Source organism: Galeopterus variegatus, unplaced genomic scaffold (assembly GCF_000696425.1).
Source record: "Galeopterus variegatus unplaced genomic scaffold, G_variegatus-3.0.2 Scaffold2274, whole genome shotgun sequence".
Lineage (NCBI taxonomy): Eukaryota > Metazoa > Chordata > Mammalia > Dermoptera > Cynocephalidae > Galeopterus > Galeopterus variegatus.
In genome coordinates this window covers 74,193-95,150 of record NW_007728385.1, presented here as the reverse complement: position 1 = coordinate 95,150, position 20,958 = coordinate 74,193, and the positions used below count along the sequence as shown (strand labels likewise).

Here is a 20,958-nt window from a genome sequence, read left to right as displayed (position 1 = left end):
GAGTGGCCTAGGAACCAATTATAGAAACTCAAATCCATCTGACAGTTAGCAGGAAGGTAGATAATGACTCCAGAAGACAGAGTACAGAATACAAATAGATAAATCAGTTTACTGGACATCATTGGAGTTGGGTTGCTGTAGGAAAGATCAAAGAGTATTCTAAGGTTGGAGTACAAGTTTATTCATCTAAGGCAGACTCTAAGGTTGTAAGTCTAGAAAGTAGGCATGAAATTAGGTGCCTACGACATAAAAAGAAGAGAAAGCATATATACATTAGCCAAGTCCCTAGGTACCAGATATTTTCCTGGAGGAGCAGCAGAGAAGCTTAGCAGTGATCTAAACTTCCAATAATCCATAGTAAAACTGTGAGGATGTTACTACCTGGTGACCTACTGCTGCTGCTTGGCCAGTGAAAGAGAAAATAATGTTAGAATGAAAAAGGAGGGTAGTAGGATTTTGTGGAATCAGAATTTTACTCACGAGTGAACTAAAGTCCAGGACCTTGGAAACCAATAGTCTGGTCAAAGCCAATTACAGTGCAGTGAGACCTAGGGCAAGATATATAGTTTCTAGGAAGTGAAGGCAGGAAAAATAGAAATTGGAGGCTGTTGTATAAAGCAAAGTCGGCCACCAGTCACTCTTAAGATGTTTACAGTGCAGTGAGACCTAGGGCAAGATATATAGTTTCTAGGAAGTGAAGGCAGGAAAAATGGAAATTGGAGGCTGTTGTATAAAGCAAAGTCGGCCACCAGTCACTCTTAAGATGTAGAAAGAGCATACAACAACATCCACTTGTTGGAGACACAGTGACATGTTAAGTAAAAATTCAGTAATATAAGAATTGGAATAATGCTAAGAATCCAGTCAAAAGAAACTGGGCTAACAAAGCCAGAGCGGGAAGCACTATCAATAAACTGATATAAAACTGCGGAACTACTGCAGTCAGGCCTCTCTCATTACCCACCTGTAAAGGGAGCCTTCATTTCAGAGTCAGGGATGTGGCTGAATCTAACAGTTGGACAGGCCCCAGTGCCACAGCTTAGCGGCATGCGGGAACAAGAAGTCACATTTGGACCCTGTTTTCCTCCACTATGAATCACCTTTTAAAATTCTCTTCTTCACATTACAACAATTTCCATTATGCCTTAAAATGTTTACTTTACCCGCCCTGTGATTTTACTTCAGAAATTCTAGAAGCCTTACTTTTTCTTCACAACCATACATCACACAGAACTCAATGCTTGAAGCTCATTACTTCTACTTCCTTTGTCATTCCCTTATCAAATATTGTCACCTCTTCTTTGTCTACAATTTTCTTTGTATATCTAATGTTGACAGGGTTTTCCTCTAAGTCCAATTATTTTGAGTTCAGATTTTTAAAGGCTCAAATCAATGATCCTGCACCCAAGTGAGAAAAGGCAAAATAATAAGTTAAAATGTTTGCAGTTATATTCATGATTATCAACTATATTCATCTGGTAATGCTCTAGTATGATTTTTCATGGCTATTACTGATTTATGAAAAAGTGCTTGACTATTTACAATAGCATATACATAATTATCTTTATTTTTTAAGACTTTATTTCATAAAAGATTTTTTCAAGATCTATGGTTTCACAGGCTATATTCCATCTTGTCTTTAAGGGACTTCAGGTCTTTGTCAACATGTCAATTCAGCATACTTTCCTATCCTTCTTTATACTGTACTATTTTATGTTCCAATATACATGTTCCACTTATTCAGAAAATTTTTCTAAAGAACTAAAACATGCCAAAGAAATTATGTAGATATAAGAATTGGGAATTAAAAACTGCTAATATCTACGATGTGATCACAATCCCATTTCTACTGTTGAGTGTTTTTTGGTTAATAAAAAATTAGTCAAACACACGATTCATTAAATATATGTTGACTATCAATGAAAACCAAACAAGTATGTTTAATTATGTGAGAAAATTAAAAAACTAAAATTTACTAATATATATAAATAATGTATATAAAGAGTAACAAAGGCAATTTGGCCCAGGATATCAAATATAAAGTTGCTTAGCTATGTTCTTAGAATCTGCTAAATAATTGTCAACAAAAAGTGAAATTAACTTACATCTATTACATCACTGCTTTGTACTATTCATAATCTTTCTACAACAAATGAATTCACACAAAGCTAATGAATATAAAGAAAAACATATGAAATATTTATCCTGTGGGAATATTAAATCTAATAAAATTTCCATTTGCCCCCTCCTGCCCTTAAAATCTTCTGTATATCTTATTGCTGCAAGGAGATCACCTTTTCTTTCAATGATACAATAATTTTAATTTCCTATTCCGGGGTAAATGTAAATTTGGATAATACACACAAAATGATATCATAAATAAATATTTGTTTAAGCTTCCACTAATACTTAACATTAAGTTTAAACATTTTTACCAGTTTTCTACGCCTAAGTAAAATGTTTTTGAAGAAATTACAATCTCTAGAAACAGAAGAAAGCTCACCTTATTACAAAATTGTGACTGTCAATCTCTTTTCCACATTCACTATCTAGCAGAATGCCGGAGTTTCCAACAACCGCACAGGTCTTAAACCTGCGATTTTTCATTGGTGAAACTTCAGGTAGGAGGCTATGGAGATCATGAGAAATATTTAGTGTACGGCGCCTGTCGAGGACATAGTGTATGACATCACCAGGCTTAAAACTGCTCTTGACCACTGAGACATCTCGTTCTGCATCTAAGAAACGAAGAATGTTCTTCCTATATGTGAAATACAAGAAAAGTTTTACATTAATGACAGCATATCCAAGAACTGGTAATGTTATTTACAAAGTAACATAATGAAATATAAATTGATAAACTATTAATCTTAAATTGTCAGGTGGTAATTAAACCAACCAATTAAATAGATTCTACAGGAAATAGAATATGTTTCCTGAAAACTATTTGCACAGAGCTCCTCAATGATTTTGTGAATAGGTATGGTATATACATCTATTAGTGGGGTAAAAAAAAAAAGCACTTCATTTATCAAAATATATAGAAAATTCATTTATTAAATAAAATAGTCACCATTACATGACTTCACATCACTAGATGTTTGGCTAGCTTCAATCAATTCTCTATAGTTATTTATTTTGTTTAATGTGGTCTAGTTAAGGTTAATAGAAATAACTTGAAATTGTTTTCAATTATACCATAGTTGACTATACTAAAATAATTAAACTTCCAAAGAAATTTATAGACATTTAAACAAATTATGTGGATGATTATTTGAAGAGGAACGAAAACTATTGCACTAAATGTATATGAAAGTTTTATTCCAAGCTCAAATAAAAGGAAAAGATAGAACATTGGACTGTATATGGCAGAGATAACTAATTGTTCCTTACCATTATTTCTTCCCTACTTACTTTTTGTATTTGAAACTTCTAAGTTTTACTTGGGTATGTGGATGCTCAGCTAGAGCATTTCCAGGTTTCCAAGCCCAAGTACAGCTGAGATTGGTCATGCAAGGTAGTTTCCTTAAGTCGGATATGTATGGATCATGTGCATCTCTCAATAAAAAAGAAATAAGCTTCCAACATGTTTGGCCATTGTATTTTAAGGTCTCTTTTTTGCATGTGGAAGCTTAGTCTATCCTATAACTAACATGTTAATAAGTTGATAAGTTGAAAACAGATGTGAGATGCTACATGAACATAAAATATATGCATATGGTACATAGTTGGATAATGGAAAATGAGAAAATAGGTATATCTAGCTGGAAAGCTGAAAGTCATGCATCATATCTAATGAATCTATTGCTCTTGGAGAATTGATTAAAAAATGTTCATATGTTGTTTTATTTTGGTTCCTCCATTTAACAAGGCAATAAAAGAGGTTAAGGCAGGCACGAAGTAGCCAAATTGCAAGCTGAGATGGAAGGTAATACATCTCTGGCAACGGCCTGTAATCTAAACTGTGTGAAAGTCTAGTAATTGGGACCCCCCCCAAATGTTTTTGTACCCCAATTAACAGGAGACACTACAAGAATTGGAGCCATCCCAGCAGTAAGAGGGATATTACCTTCCCACGATAGTCTATAGATTCAAATGACGTAAGGATAACTGCCGTTAAATTTAGGACAGGGAGGGATAGATCAGAATAATTAGGGGAGAGTCAGAAGGCTTAAGAACTGTGTTCGGAAGAAATCTTTGGATGGGTTTATCTATACCTGGAAGTAGCCCAGGAGCCTAGCAAGTTTTTGTGAGAATTATATTGCCAAAGAAGTTATAAACTTGGCCTGCAAAAGTCTGGCATTGTCAGATACTCAGCTTACCAAACACTTACCAACAAGAGGCAATCTGAGTAAGCTCTGTGCCTAGGTTGGAAATTGGATATTATTTACTAAAGTGCTTTTATTACAAACTTGGATTTTCAAAGCAATAGAAAACAATCTCATTATTATAATAAGATATGACAGAAATGTTTTTCCTCAAGTGTTACTGTTTAAGCTCCATCATAATAGGTAAATTTTATTATTGAGCACAAAATATGATCTCTTCCCATGACTTCATCAAAAGAGTAATACTCCAACCCTCACTTACAAGCTAGAATCATGGTTAACAAGGAGGGATGGAAAGTAACTAACTCATATCTTTCTTTTTGTTTTCTTTATTTTGGTTTGTTCTAAATAGGTTTCAGTTTAATGTGTGATCTAATTAGAAAACCAAGTGATTGAAGACTGTTTGAACAGATTTTATATACAAGGTCCCTCAGCTCTCTGAAAAAGAATATATTTTCTGAAATTTTTGTCAAATATTCTGAATTTTAGGTTCATAAGGAGTGGAATTTGTACAGGAAAACCTGGGCAAATGCCCTACAAATTAAATCACAAAAATTGATAGACATACTATCAGACACCTTAATAGTTTCTCTTAAAGTACAGATCATATAAGAAGAGAATTACAGTTTAACAAAATGCCCTACAAATTAAATCACAAAAATTGATAGACATACTATCAGACACCTTAATAGTTTATCTTAAAGTACAGATCATATAAGAAGAGAATTACAGTTTAATTTAACGCTTAAAGTACAGATCATATAAGAAGAGAATTACAGTTTAACAAGGATTACAAAAATAAGGCTTATGAATTTCAGAAAGTGGAGAAGTCTTTTATTATGTCAAACACATAACGATTCTTCACAAAAGTTAACAACTAGCACCAAAAGTGACAATACACAGAATCTTTTCTACATACTTATTAATTACCATTTATTTGGGCAAAAATCAAGTAATACCTGACACCTTTATTTCAACAAAAATGGCTCATTTCCTGTGAAAACTACGAAGCTGGTTCTACATACTTATTAATTACCATTTATTTGGGCAAAAATCAAGTAATACCTGACACCTTTACTTCAACAAAAATGGCTCATTTCCTGTGAAAACTACGAAGCTGGCTCTAAAATAAAGATTGCACGGATGTGGTTAAATCATCAAACTAGTGGTGTCATTATTTTCCTTTGAATATAACTTAAATAGGTTGCTGCAGATGTATTTGGAGATGTATGCTCTCAAGTAGTGGTATGTTTGCAGGCTTGAAATGAGTAGATTAGAGGTCCAGATTTGAAAGAAAACTCTAGCTTAGAAATCCAAAAGGAAAAATACCTTTTACTCAGTCAAAAAAAGTTAAAACTTACATGCTTGTCAACTAATAGCTTTTCAAAAACAACACCTTTGCTGGGTTTTGGAAAGTTAGCAGCAACAATATTTTAAAACATGCCTTCTAAATTTCTAAGTATAATTAAACATCTTTGGTTTATTCACTCTTCAGGAAAAATGCTATAAAAAGGGGGACTATGAGACTTGAGCAAAATTTCAAAAGTAATCATGTTATCTAATTTTTGGAGGGAAATAGTGTTTAATGAGATAAATAATTATTAAGTGCAGATGATAAAATAGTATATGTTCTTTCAATGCTGTGGTATAGGCTCAACAGCAGTTTATTCTTTTTAAACAGAAGCAGTAAAAATAATAAAAGTGATTTTCAAAACAATAAAAAGTACCAACTCACATAGACTAATCAAAATATACAAATGTCAAAAAAGTTTTTTGGGCAAAACTCAGAATAATTGTTAGTGTGGAATTTGCTTTTCTAAATTGAAAAAGGGCAAAGAGGAAACCTTGAATGACTTCACTATGTTCTTTTCCTTATGTTGAACCAAACTTATAGTTCCTATTTTAGGGCTTAGATCTATGCATGAAAAATTATCTGAGATAATATTCCTGGTGTAGGATGCAAGAAAGACTGAAAATAATTACTATAAGTGAATAATATTGTGACTTAAGTACTTAATACTTTTTGGAGACAGTAAAGAAATGTTAGGTTGTTTTCCCTCTAGCAGGCTGAAGGCATTTTTTAGATTACAAATGTAATGAAAAAAGCTCTGTGGATTTGCTAAGTCTAGTCACTGTTCAGACAATAAATATGCAAAAAAAAAAAAAAAAACAAACCCAAAACTAATACTTAAATGCAATTAGCTAAATGTCATTGAAAGCATGAAACACTCTTGTACATACATTGAACTAAAACAATACTTTAAGTATTACAAAGGAGAACATACATGCTTTTGCTCAGAAGATAATTGATATGAATTTAATTTTTAGAACAGGCTAAACAAAATTACTTCAGAAATTAGAGAGAGAGAGAGAAATCCCAATTTAAGATCTGAGCTCTAAGGAAACATGAATCAGCAAAAGCTAATGTTTAACATTCAGGCTGTCCCAGTACAAGTTTTTTCAATATGTGGCTAAGTTATTACCAGAAATTCAAAGAAGGGGGTTGTGTTTTCCATGTGTGACTTGAAAGGACAAAAACCAAAAGATCCCTCATAGGTCCTTTAACTGTCATTTTGTGATCATAATGCAACTTTTGAAACCTCCTTAGATAAGCAGACACCTAAATTCAGCAACTGTTTTCATGTAAAAGATAACTGAAAGAATCTGAAAATATGTTTCACTTTCAGTGAGCTCAAACTCTTGGTCATAAAAACTATTTTTTGTTAGGCAATGTTGGCTTAAAGTGAAAGATTGGTTTAGACCGTTAAACTGACAGGAATAGATTCTATACAGAAACTTTTCAACTGAATTTTTAACTAAAGCTTCCCTTTCAACTCACCCATCACTTGAAATAGCAACAGCAGAGTCCCAGAGAATTCATTTACTAAACATTATTTTCACTCGTGAAACGTTAAATTTAGCTAACCTATCACCAGGTGCCATGCTTTCTTCTCTGTCAGTTTCTTGTGAACAAGGAGCACACTGTCCTGCAGCAACTAGAATTTAACCTAAATGGCATTGCTAACTACATCAGAAGGTATTGTGTGAAAAATCTTAGAGTTGGAATTCACCACAATTTGAAAATGAAATTAGGTTATGATGCATATATTAGGAATCAGTTTTTGCAAACTTTAGACAGTGTCTCCAGTAAAAACTCACTATATCAATTCAGTTGCTACTGATACAGTTCACAAAAAGCAAGGAAACAAACAAACAAGCAAAACTTTAAGAAATGCCAAATGTTTCATCATGGCCTACAAAAATCAGACAGGACACACTTGGTCCAGAATTTGGTAAAATTGCATGAATGATATTTTGTTATTTTAAAGCAAAGAAAAATATCCTATCACAAAGATGCATTTTGATTGCATGCATTTTTAGTATTAAAATATACTCTACCAAGAAATTTGTTTCATAGTAAGACTTTGGTTCTATAGTTAAGCCTTGGTTTAAATCTTGACTAACAAGCTTTGTGACCCAAGATGAGCTCTACTGGTCACTTGGTTGTACTGATCGAAGTTAAGAAGATAGTATAAGAATAGTATGTGGACCTTTTAAAGTACATTTATGCATGCAATAGCAAATTGTTTTTGACAGGTAAGCATACATAAATTTGCAATTATTTTTAGTTAGCCCACGTCTTATCTGTTTAAGAACTTTGATATATCATGATACTAAGAGTAGAAAAATTTGTTTCCAACCAATTATGATGTGATTAAGCTCACCTAAGGAGTACCTGAGCTCCTAAATTTCTATAGATCTATTTGGAATGGGCTCTTCTTTGGGTTTCTAGTCAACATATAAAACAGAGAGAAAAAAAAAAGAAATAAAGAAAAGAAAACCCAAATATGGAAAAAAATGTCAAATCACAAATGTTGGACATGATCAAATAATCTCTCAGTACAATGTTCACAGATTTATTCACAACATCTAATACGTCTTAAATGTGTCATTTCTTAGCTCACAATAATAAAGAACAAATAATTACCAATAAAGTCAAGATTTTAAACCAAGCTAATTATTTTAATTGTGAAGTTAGATGTAGAGTGCATAAACTCCTTAAATTTTGATGAATTTTCAAAGTACAATGAACTAATACATAAAACCATCTCTCTTAGACAACTCCCCAGATATAGAGTTGTTTGATGAATATATGATGGGTCTTCAAAAAAGTTCATGGGATGTTTCACTTAGTTTTTTAAATCTATTTTTCCACAAATTTTTTGAAGGACCCTCCTATATGAACCAATTTTTGGTGTTCTCTGAAGGCGGCAGAGGTCATATTATGCGGAAGGAATGAGTAATAAGAAAGAAAATCATGTCTACAAATGTAAGCAAACAACAAAAAATGTATCTTCAGCAACTGTTTCACATTTTAATGTAAATACATAAATAACTTATTAGGAAATCAAAAGAGCATTATAAGTTTAATGAGATTTTTTAAATGAGAAGTATTTGTAAGCATAATTCAATCATGTAAGATCAAAACTGATTAGTTTGGGCCGGCCTGTGGCTCACTTGGGAGAGTGCGGTGCTGATAACACCAAGGCCACAGTTTCGGATCCCTATATAGGGATTGCCGGAGAGTTCACTTGGGAGTGCGTGGTGCTAACAACACCAACTCAAGGGTTAAGATTCCCTTACTGGTCATCTTAAAAAAAAAAAAAAAAAATTGATTAGTTGTAATGTCTTAATCAAAAACTTCAAAATAGAATTTTGAAAACACTTGTAAAATATACCCATACCCACCTACAGACACAAAGTAATATGGTTCTTCTTAAATGCTAGAGAAGTGAGGAAGAAACAAGAAAATAATGATCTAAAATACCCCATGATTAGTTTCCAATTTGAATTTGAAAAAACATATTTGCAAAAAGCCAAGTCAACAATCAGACATTTTCATATTCTAAATTTTCTATTGTAGATGTCAAGCTGATTAACACTTTATAGTCATTGGTGCTATAGGCAATTATTATTTTTTATGAACTGCATATTGTACTATAATGATTTTACAAATTATTCTTTCTTGCAAGGAAGTGGCAACTTTGTATATATTATTTAATATTTGCTCACAGTTTTATTGTTTAATTCTTTATCAGAGAACAAAGATAAGGAGAACCATATAAAAATAGTACTACCATTTAATTCATATAATCAGCTATTATAATTGAAAATAGATTACTCTCAAAAATGTGAATTAACTCATTAACTTGTAAAGTTGCCACAATGAATTTCTTGGGTCAATTTATTTTTTATTTTATTTATTTTTTGTCCTTTTTGAGACTGGCCACACCGCGCTCAGCCAGTGAGCGCACTGGTCATCCCTATATAGGATCCGAACCCGCGGCGGGAGCGCTGCTGCGCTCCCAGCGCCGCACCCTCCAGAGTGCGCCATGGGCTCGGCCCTCAATTTATGTTTAACACCCTTAGACTGAACACCTTACTAATAGCAAAATGTAAATCTGTAGCCTCATGCACACCCACAGTATTCAATTTTGTATAGATATTAGGAAGGCATGACCAGATATATTAATTAAACTAGTGTAAAATACTTATGTATGTAATTTACTTATTAGATTTTCCTTATCTGAATATTATTTTTCATGCCTAGATAAATGAATTAAACTATTACAATTTCTTAATTTACTTCTATTACTTTACCTGATCTTTATAGCAATACCTAATTATCTCCCCTCTTGCCAAATCATCCAGTTTTAAAGTTCTCTTTCTGTTTGTTTATAAATCAAATCTTTTCTTTTAATCACCCATATTTCTCTCTTTCCAATCTACTTCCAAGAAATGAACCCTTAATCTGTTCTATACCAAACTATATGTGTCTTTATGACCCCGTATCATCACACATCCTATAGCTCTTTTTTCATAATTATTTCATCTCTTACAGCGTTCCTAAATTCAAATGTAGCGATGGGGGTATGAGACATAGAGGAAGATACTTGATAGGTACCATGAGAGAAGGGAGCCCCAGGTGTAAAAATGTCAAATTAGAGTGATCATGGCTAACATCAGCTTCAACAAACTAGTTCTCAGGAGGAATACAGGTCCCAGAGTTGTCAAATCTTTTAATTTCTAAAGAGTTTATGAAAATCTGTACTTTTATTAAAAATATCCTGATTTTTTAAATTGGCTTTAAGTTTTTTTGTTTTTGTTTTTGTTTTTGTTTTCTTATGATGTTGAAATAAATCATGCTTCCTGGCCATCTTTTTACCCAGACGATACCAATTTATGAACTCTGCCATCAGATTCCACTCATCTCCTCATTCTTGTACTAGGCCCATAGATATACAAAACTCTTCCTAAACTAAAAGCAACCAAACATACATCACTTGACATTGCCGTGGATTGATTGCTGTTTTCCTTTCCAGTCACTTCCAAACCTTTAAAACAAAGTAACCTAACCATTCCTGCATTTCTCTGACACCCATCTTTTTTAAATTTCCATACATCCTTTCAAGCAAATCTCAAAATGCAGTGAGTGCCTTGCTGTAATGCATTCTATGAATTGCTTTATATACTCTAAAGATAAGTGCAATAAACTCTTTCTTCAAGTTGCTTATAGTCTACATTATGTGTATGTATAATCCAAGAAGTGAGCAGGTAGAAACCCAGGCAAGTATCTATCAATCATTAAGTTACTCTTACAAAATCTGTTAATATACAGTCATTGAATGATTACTATTTTACCAATACTAGAAAAATGCAATGATTTGATTATATAAAGGACATGTTCTCTAGAACTTTTAAAGTATTCTGATTTACTGAAATGTTCTAATTCAAATATATCAATAATACAACAATGTAATATAATTATAGAAAAGATTTTCTGCTTGCTTTTCCATAATTAGGAGAAAAGGCTATGTTTCTTACTAGTAATGGGACTATAGTAGAAGAAAATGACATATTGATATGCAGGCATTGAGTTTGATTTTAAGAGTTTTTTCATCTAAAATGCCTAGTCTTACAAACAGTAAGCCAATACTCTAAAAGGTTATTTTCTGATTTTATCCCATTTTTTTCAACATGAACTCACATAGATATTCACAAGTCAAATTTATTTATATTTTTTCAGCAAAATAGGAGTTGGATAGACTTCATTTTCATCTAGTTGAAAAACACAAGATCAGAATTCTCAAAATATATGTCCATCCTGAGTAATTGGGTAAAGTATGTTAAATATTAGTACTCTTGAATATATTATTCCATTAGTATAAAAACACTATATATAAAACTCACGTATTCATCCTTAAATTTCTGACTGTATAGTAATTTCAGTCTTACTGTTTCACATTCTTCAGTGAGCAACATTAAACAGAGCCAGTTCATTCTTTTATTAAAGTATTCACAGTTAAAGTATAAATCAAGTGTTCGATATAAGTTTGACAAGCCCAACAAATTTAAGAACATGATGTGATATTTATTATGCCATACTAAGGAAACTAACCTTATCTCCAGGACCAAAGAGGAATTGATTTTCCAACCTTCTACATTGTGCTGGAAGATTGAGGTGCCAGCCTTTCGAGTGATTTTATCAGAAGTATTGACAAGTGATCGACTCAAATACAATTCACCATCTCTGAAATAAAAAATAAAAAATAGATGTCAGTTTTGTGAAAGTAAGAAGCATTTTATCTATCATAATACATAATTTGATTTATATTTTTTGGAAAAAGTTACAGATATAATTTTTTTAACATGTTAGAAAGAAAGGTGTAAGCATGATGAAAAGTGTTTTAATGTTTAAGCGAATATGACTTTAACAGGATAAATATCTACACTTTCTTTTGAAATGAAACTATTTTCATATAAAGATAATATCTCTGTGGTACTTACAAAAATTCTCATCAAATCTAAAAATATCATTACCATGTAATCCAGCAGTCCCACTTCTCGGTATATAACCAAAGTATGCTGAAGAGATGTCTGCACTCCTATGTTCATTGCAACACTATTCACAATAGCCAAGATATAGAAACAATCTAAGTGTCCATCAGCAAATGAATGGATTAAAACAGTGTGGTATATGAACACAACAGAGTACTATTCAGCCTTTTACCAAAGTATGCTGAAGAGATGTCTGCACTCCTATGTTCATTGCAACACTATTCACAATAGCCAGGATATAGAAACAATCTAAGTGTCCATCAGCAAATGAATGGATTAAAACAGTGTGGTATATGAACACAACAGAGTACTATTCAGCCTTTTACAAAAGCAGAAAATTCTGTCATTCGTGACATGGATGAACCTAGAGGACAATATGTTAAATGAAATAAGCCAGGCACAAAGAGACCAATACTGTGTAATTTCACCTATATGTGGAACTTAAGAAAAATAAACACATAGAAGTAGTGAGTAAAATGGTGGTTACCAGAGGCTGATGGGGAGGAAGTGGATGGGGAAAGGGAAGAGGTTGATCGACGGGTACAAAGTTTCAGTTAGGCAGAAGGAATAAGTTCTGATGTTCTAATGCACAGCATGATGACTATAATTACTAATATAGTGTATATTTCAAAATAGCTAAAAGAGGATTTTAAATGCCACAAAGAAATGATTAATATTTTAGGGGCCGGCCCGGGGGCGCACTGCTACAGTGCACCGCTGGGGAGCGCAGCGGCGCTCCCGCCGAGGGTTCGGATCCCACATACAGACCGGTTCCCGCTCACTGGCTGAGCGAGGTGCGGACGCAACACCGAGGGTTGCGATCCCGTTGCCGGTCCCGGTCTGGTACGGGCGTGACACTGAGGGTTGCGATTCCGTTGCCGGACACGAAAAAAAGACAAAAAAATATATATATATATTTTAGGTGATGGATATGCTAATTAGCCTGATTTCATCATTCCACAATGTGTGTGTGTGTGTACATGTATGTATATCAGAACATCACATTGTACCCTATATATCTATATATATACAATTATTATTTTTCAATTAAAAATAAAATAAAACTTTAAAAGTAAAAACTTCTGTTTCCAAAAGGTCCCTCACTGATGCTATTTAGACAACAGAAACAGGGTGTTTGATCAATTCTCCTGCATCTATATAACTGTGACTCCCAAGATAGTAATTTTATTTTCACAAAAGCCATATGCACATAATGGAAAGAGCTTTTGTTTTGGAGTAAGAAGAGTTTGGAATATCAGGTGATCTGGGCATGCTTGTGATTCTATGGACTACTAGCCTTATGTTCTCCAGCAATATTCTCTTTGTAGGCCACAGTGTCCTTATCTTACTTCAAAAATTACAATAACATTATTTAATATGCAATGACATTGTGAGGATTAAGTGGTACTCTGTATGTGAAAGTAATTTATTAAGCACTATTAAAGTACTAATTGAAAAAAATGCATTGATCTGAAAACATCTCAGCAATAAAACAATTTCTTGATAGTTGTTGGTGGAAAGACAGAGACTGTAGTAGGGACAGAACTCATTCAGCAGCCATTATTACTAGTATTTTCTACTACATCAAAAAAATAATAAGCTACCTTCCTCCAACTAATATCATCAGTCTAGTATATCAAGTGGCATGTTAGTGGCAGGGGTGCTGGTGGTAGTGATGATGGTGACAGATACCCATGTTATCAGTTATGCCATTAGGTTATTTATAACTGAACCAACCCATTGTTCAATAGACTATTTTCTTGGTACTTTATGGACTTAAACCCAACTGAGAGAATCAAAAAGCCACTTGTTATGGCATACCAACAAAGACCACAGCTCTCTTAATATTTGCATTTATTTCTTTACATGCCACCTTTTAATTTCTAAAATCTCAAAAACAGTTAAAAAGTAACATGACTGTTTACTCAATCACAAAGTCTAAGTCTGTGTTTATTATGTAGGCAGTCCTCTCACTATCAATGGAAGCACTGCCTGTGTAACAGCTGTTGGATAAATTCTGTAATTGGATGCTTATAGTTTGGTGTTTTGGTTTGCATTCTTTTTTAAGCATGTAGTTTAAATTTGAAGCAGCTCAAAGCATCATGTGCAGCTACTCCCCATTAAATTTAAAACTCTATAAAAATTAATATTTTAAATTATCCTACTAATGAAAACAATACATTTGCATGCTTATGCGTGTCTAATAATAATCACTTAACAGATGTTGTTTAGGATGCAAAGAAACATAGTGTGCACTTTACTACTCAGAGGCCCAGAAGTCAATTTTCATGCTACACATCTAAAGATAATAACCATAGATGAATGAAAATACAGATATACACAGAAGTTAATCTTCACACATTTGAAGACATGCCTTTAAGAGTACAGTACAAACTATCTCTATTTCTATGGAGGGATGGGATCTTTCCAATCTTTATCCTATTAATAATGGGCCAGTCAATATCATCTTTCTCTAATCACAGATTGCTATGATCATAATAATTATTTCAACCACCAATAAACTTTCATAAGTGTAGTAAAAATATGCATGGTTTTGTATTTTTTAAAATCTATGGAAAACTGCTTCACCAACATGTGGACACAGACACATTTTTACATGGCAGAATGATTTCTATGATTGCTTAGTTGTATGGAACTTTTTCAGAACCTCCAAGATTTTTTTTTTGTAAAGTGACTTAAACAATTTAAACCAGTTTTGTATGAAAAAAATGCTACCATGGTACTCTGCTGTTTGAATTGTTTTCATTGAACTGGTGATAGGCCAAATTTCAGATTCTTATAACTGCAAAAAACTTGGAATGAAAGTAGCTGCAACTAGTTACAACACTTATAGTCAGTGGAATTTATGTGTGAGAAGGCCAGGCTTACTGTGATCTGAGAATCTTGAGCAAATTTCTTTGAATAAAGTTAAATATGTCCCTAGGGATTTTTCATTGTGACCTTGGTAGCATTCTGTCTTAGAAAAAGCTTTTCCTTTATGTGAATGCAAAGCATGAAGGATGTTGCCATCCACCACCTATTTCTCATTCTAGATTAGACATGAGTTTTGAATAGCCGCACTGAAAATATTTCTTGCATAGGACTATCTCCAAGATGATTCAATATGTATTTTTAAAGGGCAAATAAACACATCAAAGAAATCACTCAGCATAAAGCAATATATTACAAAGTATTACTGCTTATACAGAACTAAGAAGAATTCAGTAAAATGGTCATCTATGAGATACCAGTGTCAGGAAATAATAATTTGTTATGTTACTTAGTATCTACAAATATTTCTTTTCCATGAAATGTGTTTCCGGGCTTCACCACAATTTTTTTCTATTAGTTCTGCAATACATAACAAATATGATTAATTTCACTTCATGAAGTTAGGTCCCAAAAGCCCTGGATTCAAGCCCACTGAAACTCTTCGTGACCTGGCTTTGGAATGAATGTGTTCCCTTTGGACTTGGTTACACTTCCTCCTTAACATACAATTTAAAAAGTCATTTAAAAGAGAAGAACGTGCATTAAACTAACCCCACATACAAGCAGGAGGTAATTTCCTGTTTTTACTACCTAAGTGTCAAACAACTAAAAATAAAGATGAGGTGTTCTACCTTAACTTATTGCTCATGGGTTTTATTAGAACTTCTAATGACATATGTGAAATAAAAGTCAAATTCTGGATTACCTGATTTACAATGATGTGTTGTACCCTAGAACAACCAGGAAGTAACTTTGCAATGATAATACTCTTAAGTGTGAATGCTTATCTCCACTGTCAATTTTATCATAGGTTTCAGGACTAATACTGTTGCTCATTTAGTAAGAAAACCTAAAGTTCATAGTCAATTTAAAAAGATCTTTAGATGACAAGAAAAGTAAGTTAAAATCTCATATTTCATATGTGATCAACCCAGAAAATAGTGTGTAGTAAGTTTCAAGGAATAACAATCAAAACAAGTATTTGTAAGGCATTAAAGTTTATGTTACACTTTCAAATACTTATCTCATTAAATGAGCATACCCACATATTTCATCTACTGTAGTCTTAATTTCACACATTTCCACTCAAACCCAAAACAGCACATAGAGCCAGTTAAATCATAGGCCAATTGTGAGGAACATCACGAAAAAAAGTTAGTCAAGAATAGTCCACTTAATACTCTCAATGCATTTTGAGTTAAGCTTCATAACTAAGTCATCATAACAGGCAATTAATAAGTTTTCTAGGAAAGAAATATCAATTTTAGGTGTCCAATAATTATGACTAGACTTATTCTGGAATAATTCTTTATAAAAAAAAATAGATGCAGTTAATATTCCTCTGGGGATAGGAACGCGGATAGTTGGTGGGAAAGTTTTCTCATCTGCTTGGAAGGACTGCTCAATGTTGTGTACAAGAAGAGTTATGCTGTGCCTACTCTAGTGGGGGCTTCCGGTCAAAGGGGCAGGGCAAGGTCGAATAGATAATGGAACAGCCTGCCCATCGCAAAAATGATAGCAGGAAAGTTAAATCTGAATTTAGGTGTAAGATTCAAGCACTATGGGAAGGCCCCTCATTGAAACCACTGCCCACCCGCAAGGCACGCAGTGTCCCCCAAAGGCCAAAAACTGCCTCTGTTACCTCATCTTTGAATACTTGCCTGGGCTCCCGGGCCAGACCTCCACTTGAATTTACTGATTTAAAAATTGGCCTCTCTAGTGGCTTGGGTAATAAGAGAGTCAATGAGATGATTAGAGAGTTTGAAAAGTCAACTCCTCCACCAGAAGCACTATTTGGAAATTGAAACAAAACCCCCAACTTGGATCATAAGCTTTTCCACTGAACGTCTCATCCTGGGGAAAAGGGAAAGAGCGCTCAGGAGACTAGCTGTGCTCGCATCTCCTGGCAGCGCCAACTCCACGGTCTCGGGAAGGGCCGGGCGGCCGCAGTAGGCAGGACGCTGCGGGGCACTGGTGCAAGTGCGGCGCCCGCAGCCCGCTCTCTGCCTCACCGCACAGGACTGCAAGTGCGGGTTTTAATCAAGGAGGAGCGGGTTGCCGACTGATCAGTGAAAGTTTTTGCTGTTTTTTAAACGAAGAGGGCCTGATTCCTGCAGGAGGGCTTCCGCCTGTCTCCTCACTCATCCTTGCACCCTCGCTGCCGGCTGCCTGGGGAGAGGTTTAGACCTGGTGCGCACCTCTCTTCCCGTTTGGTTGACTCAAGCGCCTGCCCCACGTCTGCAAAATGAGCAGCTCGGCTTGAAAGGGGTGCGGCGAAAGCCCGGCCCGGCTAGCCCAGCCGCCCTGCGGGTGCCCGCCTTCTCTTCCTTCCTGCCCTGGACTGCGGCCATCGGCCGGTGGCGTTCAGAAAGGGCCTCACGAGAGATGTTGCCCGTGAAATGTCGAGTGTCCCGGGTCTGTTTTCTCCCGGAGGTACTCGGGGTGTGTTCCTCTTTCCTGCCTGCGGGTTAGGGAGGCTCGGAGAGGACGCGCAGGCAGCCTCTGGCGCCCCACTAGCACCTTACGCCCCCCTCCCCTTCGCCCCGCCCACTTCTGCTCTCCAGGGTCCCGAGACAAGGGCCTGAACCCTTAGAGTTTGGGCGAGGTTTGGCCGCTTTGTCTGGTCTCAGGTTTATCTTCAGAACCCACTAGCCCGGAAGGGAACAAAGAACCTCGACCCTCACGCCTCAGCCTCCGCCTCTCATCCGAGCCCCCACGCGCCCGTTCATCATCTTCCTAAGGACCCCTTTGTCTGCCTAGCAAGTACAGGTCTGACAGGGATGCCCACAACCCCGCCCAAAGTCCTTCTTTTCTGACAATTGAGCTAGACTGGATTTTCAAAACACCCACTCCTGTGTCAACGACCTCACCCCCGAATAGATCGTATATTGATTTGTCGATGCATAACAACCATCCAACCCATTTCTTATTATCCTTTTCATTCCCTTTCAGTCCCGTTTGACTGTACTACTACAGAATAGCAATAGCTTCTGTAAGGATAAAGCTGCGTCTTGCTCACTTAAATGCTCATTAGTTAGGGAGGAGCAGAAATATTAAGAAATGGAGTGCATGAAGTTTAAGAGTGTGTATGTGTTTTAGCAGTCTAATGCCACACACACAATGGCAAGGGCTTTCTCTCTGTTTGAATAAATGTCAGAGAAAATAAAAACCAGGCGGGCAGCTCTGCCAGTGTGGAGTTTCCAATAGCGGACGCCTCCAGACGGGAGAGGATTTCCGAAATAGGACTTTGAACAGAGTTGACAACCAGATTCACATCCTCAGAAAACATCCAAGCTATGTCAGCAACACAAAGTTGCACCACCTCCTGGGTAAACTTCAAAGGCACCGAGGCCAGAGGGAGGGAGGAAGGAAGTGTGATATTTAGAGAACTTAACAGGGCGGGGGAGATTCTGAGCTCATCTACACAAAGTAAAGAAATAGCACAAATATAGTTTATGTGAAGCCAGTACCCAGCTTCTTTCTAAAACTGTAGTCATGACGCCCATGCATTTTACCCATGGAAAAGCAAATAAGGAAGTATCTTTGGTGGTATCGGAGTTTCTAATTCAAATTATCATAAGAAGATGTACCCAAAGCCAAAAAAGTAGAGAAACAGAGGAGATAGATGCATTTCCTGCTTTGGGGACTTTAACTTCAACCATTCAAGAAACCAGCTTTCTCTCGTGTCTCCCTAGAGTGATTATCATAAGAAGATGTACCCAAAGCCAAAAAAGTAGAGAAACAGAGGAGATAGATGCATTTCATGCTTTGGGGACTTTAACTTCAACCATTCAAGAAACCAGCTTTCTCTCGTGTCTCCCTAGAGTGAAAGGGCAGAGAAAGAAGGAAGGGCAACCGTTTGGTAAATAAAGACGTCTCGCTCGAATTCTGCCCACGGATTAAAAGGACAAGGGCACACGTTCTTTGTTGACACTTCTGCAGTGACTTCTCCTTTGGCGTGCGAGCACCCAGCGCCAACACAACTGTCACCACCACCGCACAGGGCAAGTTGAACTCAGGGGGAACAGCACAGAGAAGCACACACACCTCAACAACAGCCTTTGTTATTTAATTCATGAGCCTAACCACACGCAAGCTTAGACGAACACACATACTATCCCAACCATCTATATTCACATTTCATGTATAGCTTGACTTTTTGTTATATCCTGAAATGAAGCTTTGCGTTTACCCAGTGAGTTGCGTCTCCTGGTGCTCCTCAGTTTTTGCTATTTCTTTTGTCTTATAAAAGATCAGGAGCAGACTTATCGTGCAGATCGCCCACCTCTTCCTGATGGACCGCATCCTGAGTGCCCGGCAAAGTCCTGGTTGCCCGAGCTCCCGCACCTTCTCTTGATGTAAAGGCTCCGTTTTGGTGAGATAGTCGTGGTGGGGAAATCCGTAAAATGCGAGGAGAGATTGGAGCGGGGATCCCAGGATTAGGTCGTTAGGTAGGGTCCTCTGCGGCCGAGCTCCCCCTGGTCCTCTAGCGCTGCCCAGCGCCTTCACGCGCTGTTCGCGCCAGCCTTTGCCCTGTAGCTCCGCGCCACCTCCTTAGGGCTCAGGTTTCTTTTCAGCTGAGACACCTTGTGCATTGCAAGTGCTGGCCGCTTCTGCAGCTGGGTTCGGGGGCGTCACTGGCCCTTCCCTCTTGCTAGCAGGGAAATGATGAGCTAAATCAGCCAATCACCAAGCTGAGGGGGCGGAGGCTGCTGTTGCCTCGCGTTGCTGGCCGCTGCCTGAAGAGTAACGTCGCCTGCTCTGCCTGCACCGTGTCGGGAGAGGAAGCTCGTAGTCGCAGCGCGCGCGCGCGCGCACACACACACACACACGCACGCACACACACACTATCAAAGCGTCAGCTCCCTGGACCTGGGAGAACCAAGCATCACTGTGAAGAGGGCACAGATTAGAGAAGCAGCTTAGAGAATCTCCCGCTCGAGGAATGCTTCTGATAAGGCTGGGTTTGTGCAACAAAGGGTAGCTTCTTACAACCGTCTTTGCTAAACATACACACGCGCGCGCGCCCGCCAACGCACGTCCTCCGAAGTGGAGTGAAACGGGGGAGGAAGGGGGAAGGAGGGGGCCGTTGATCTTTCCCTGCACAGCTCAGTCTAGTGCCCACTCAGAATGGGTGGCCTCCGGTTTAGGATGCTGCAGGGATCAAGTGATGACAGAGGTGTCAATAGGAACTTTATAGATATTTATGTGACTCTCTGTCATGGTCATTTGGAATCTCTTCACGCAGAAGTCAAGAAAACTCCAATCCTTCTTAAACTTCATTGCGGAGAAACAGCTACAATGGACCTCTCTTTTAAACGCAAGTACATCCACATACGCTCACACTCCCGCGAAACAGGGAAGGGAGGAAGAAACAAGAGAGAAAGGTCAAATCTCCTTTTCATACGTCTCAGTGATATGTATTTAGAGTCTGATTTTCACGCTCTCCTTCCTCCTAGCATTTTCCTTACTATTTTATTGTGTGGCACGGGCACTTTTCGAGTTGTGCTTGAGTCTTCAGTGTGAGTACCTCTCCACTTTGGTCCCTGACGTCAGCGGAGAGATGCTGGCTGCCCCAGTCATAGTCGTGCCTTGGTTTGTCGTGCCATTGCTCTTTACAATGGGGCCGGTAGGTCGGGAAGCACTCCTAGCGTGAGACAGTGCCTGGAGGCCGGGGTTTCCCCCATCTATTTGCGCCGGTCCCAAGTTTTCTGGCAACCCCCACCCCCCAACCCCCAAC

The 20,958-nt window shown here is 36.9% G+C and overlaps 1 protein-coding gene across 1 annotated transcript in view; it reads right to left on the bottom strand.

Moving 5' to 3' along the window:
- The window catches only part of ST8SIA4 (ST8 alpha-N-acetyl-neuraminide alpha-2,8-sialyltransferase 4), an 88,364-nt gene extending 68,555 nt beyond the window's left edge, over positions 1–19,809 (bottom strand). Inside the window, exons 1-3 of the mRNA XM_008581138.1 lie at positions 19,411–19,809; positions 11,788–11,919; positions 2,504–2,761 (exon numbers count right to left, since the gene is read on the bottom strand). Coding sequence (XP_008579360.1) covers positions 2,504–2,761; positions 11,788–11,919; positions 19,411–19,523 — 503 coding nt within the window. The 5' untranslated portion in view covers positions 19,524–19,809. The remainder of the gene's footprint in view (positions 1–2,503; positions 2,762–11,787; positions 11,920–19,410) is intronic.
- Between the last annotated feature and the right edge of the window lie 1,149 nt (positions 19,810–20,958).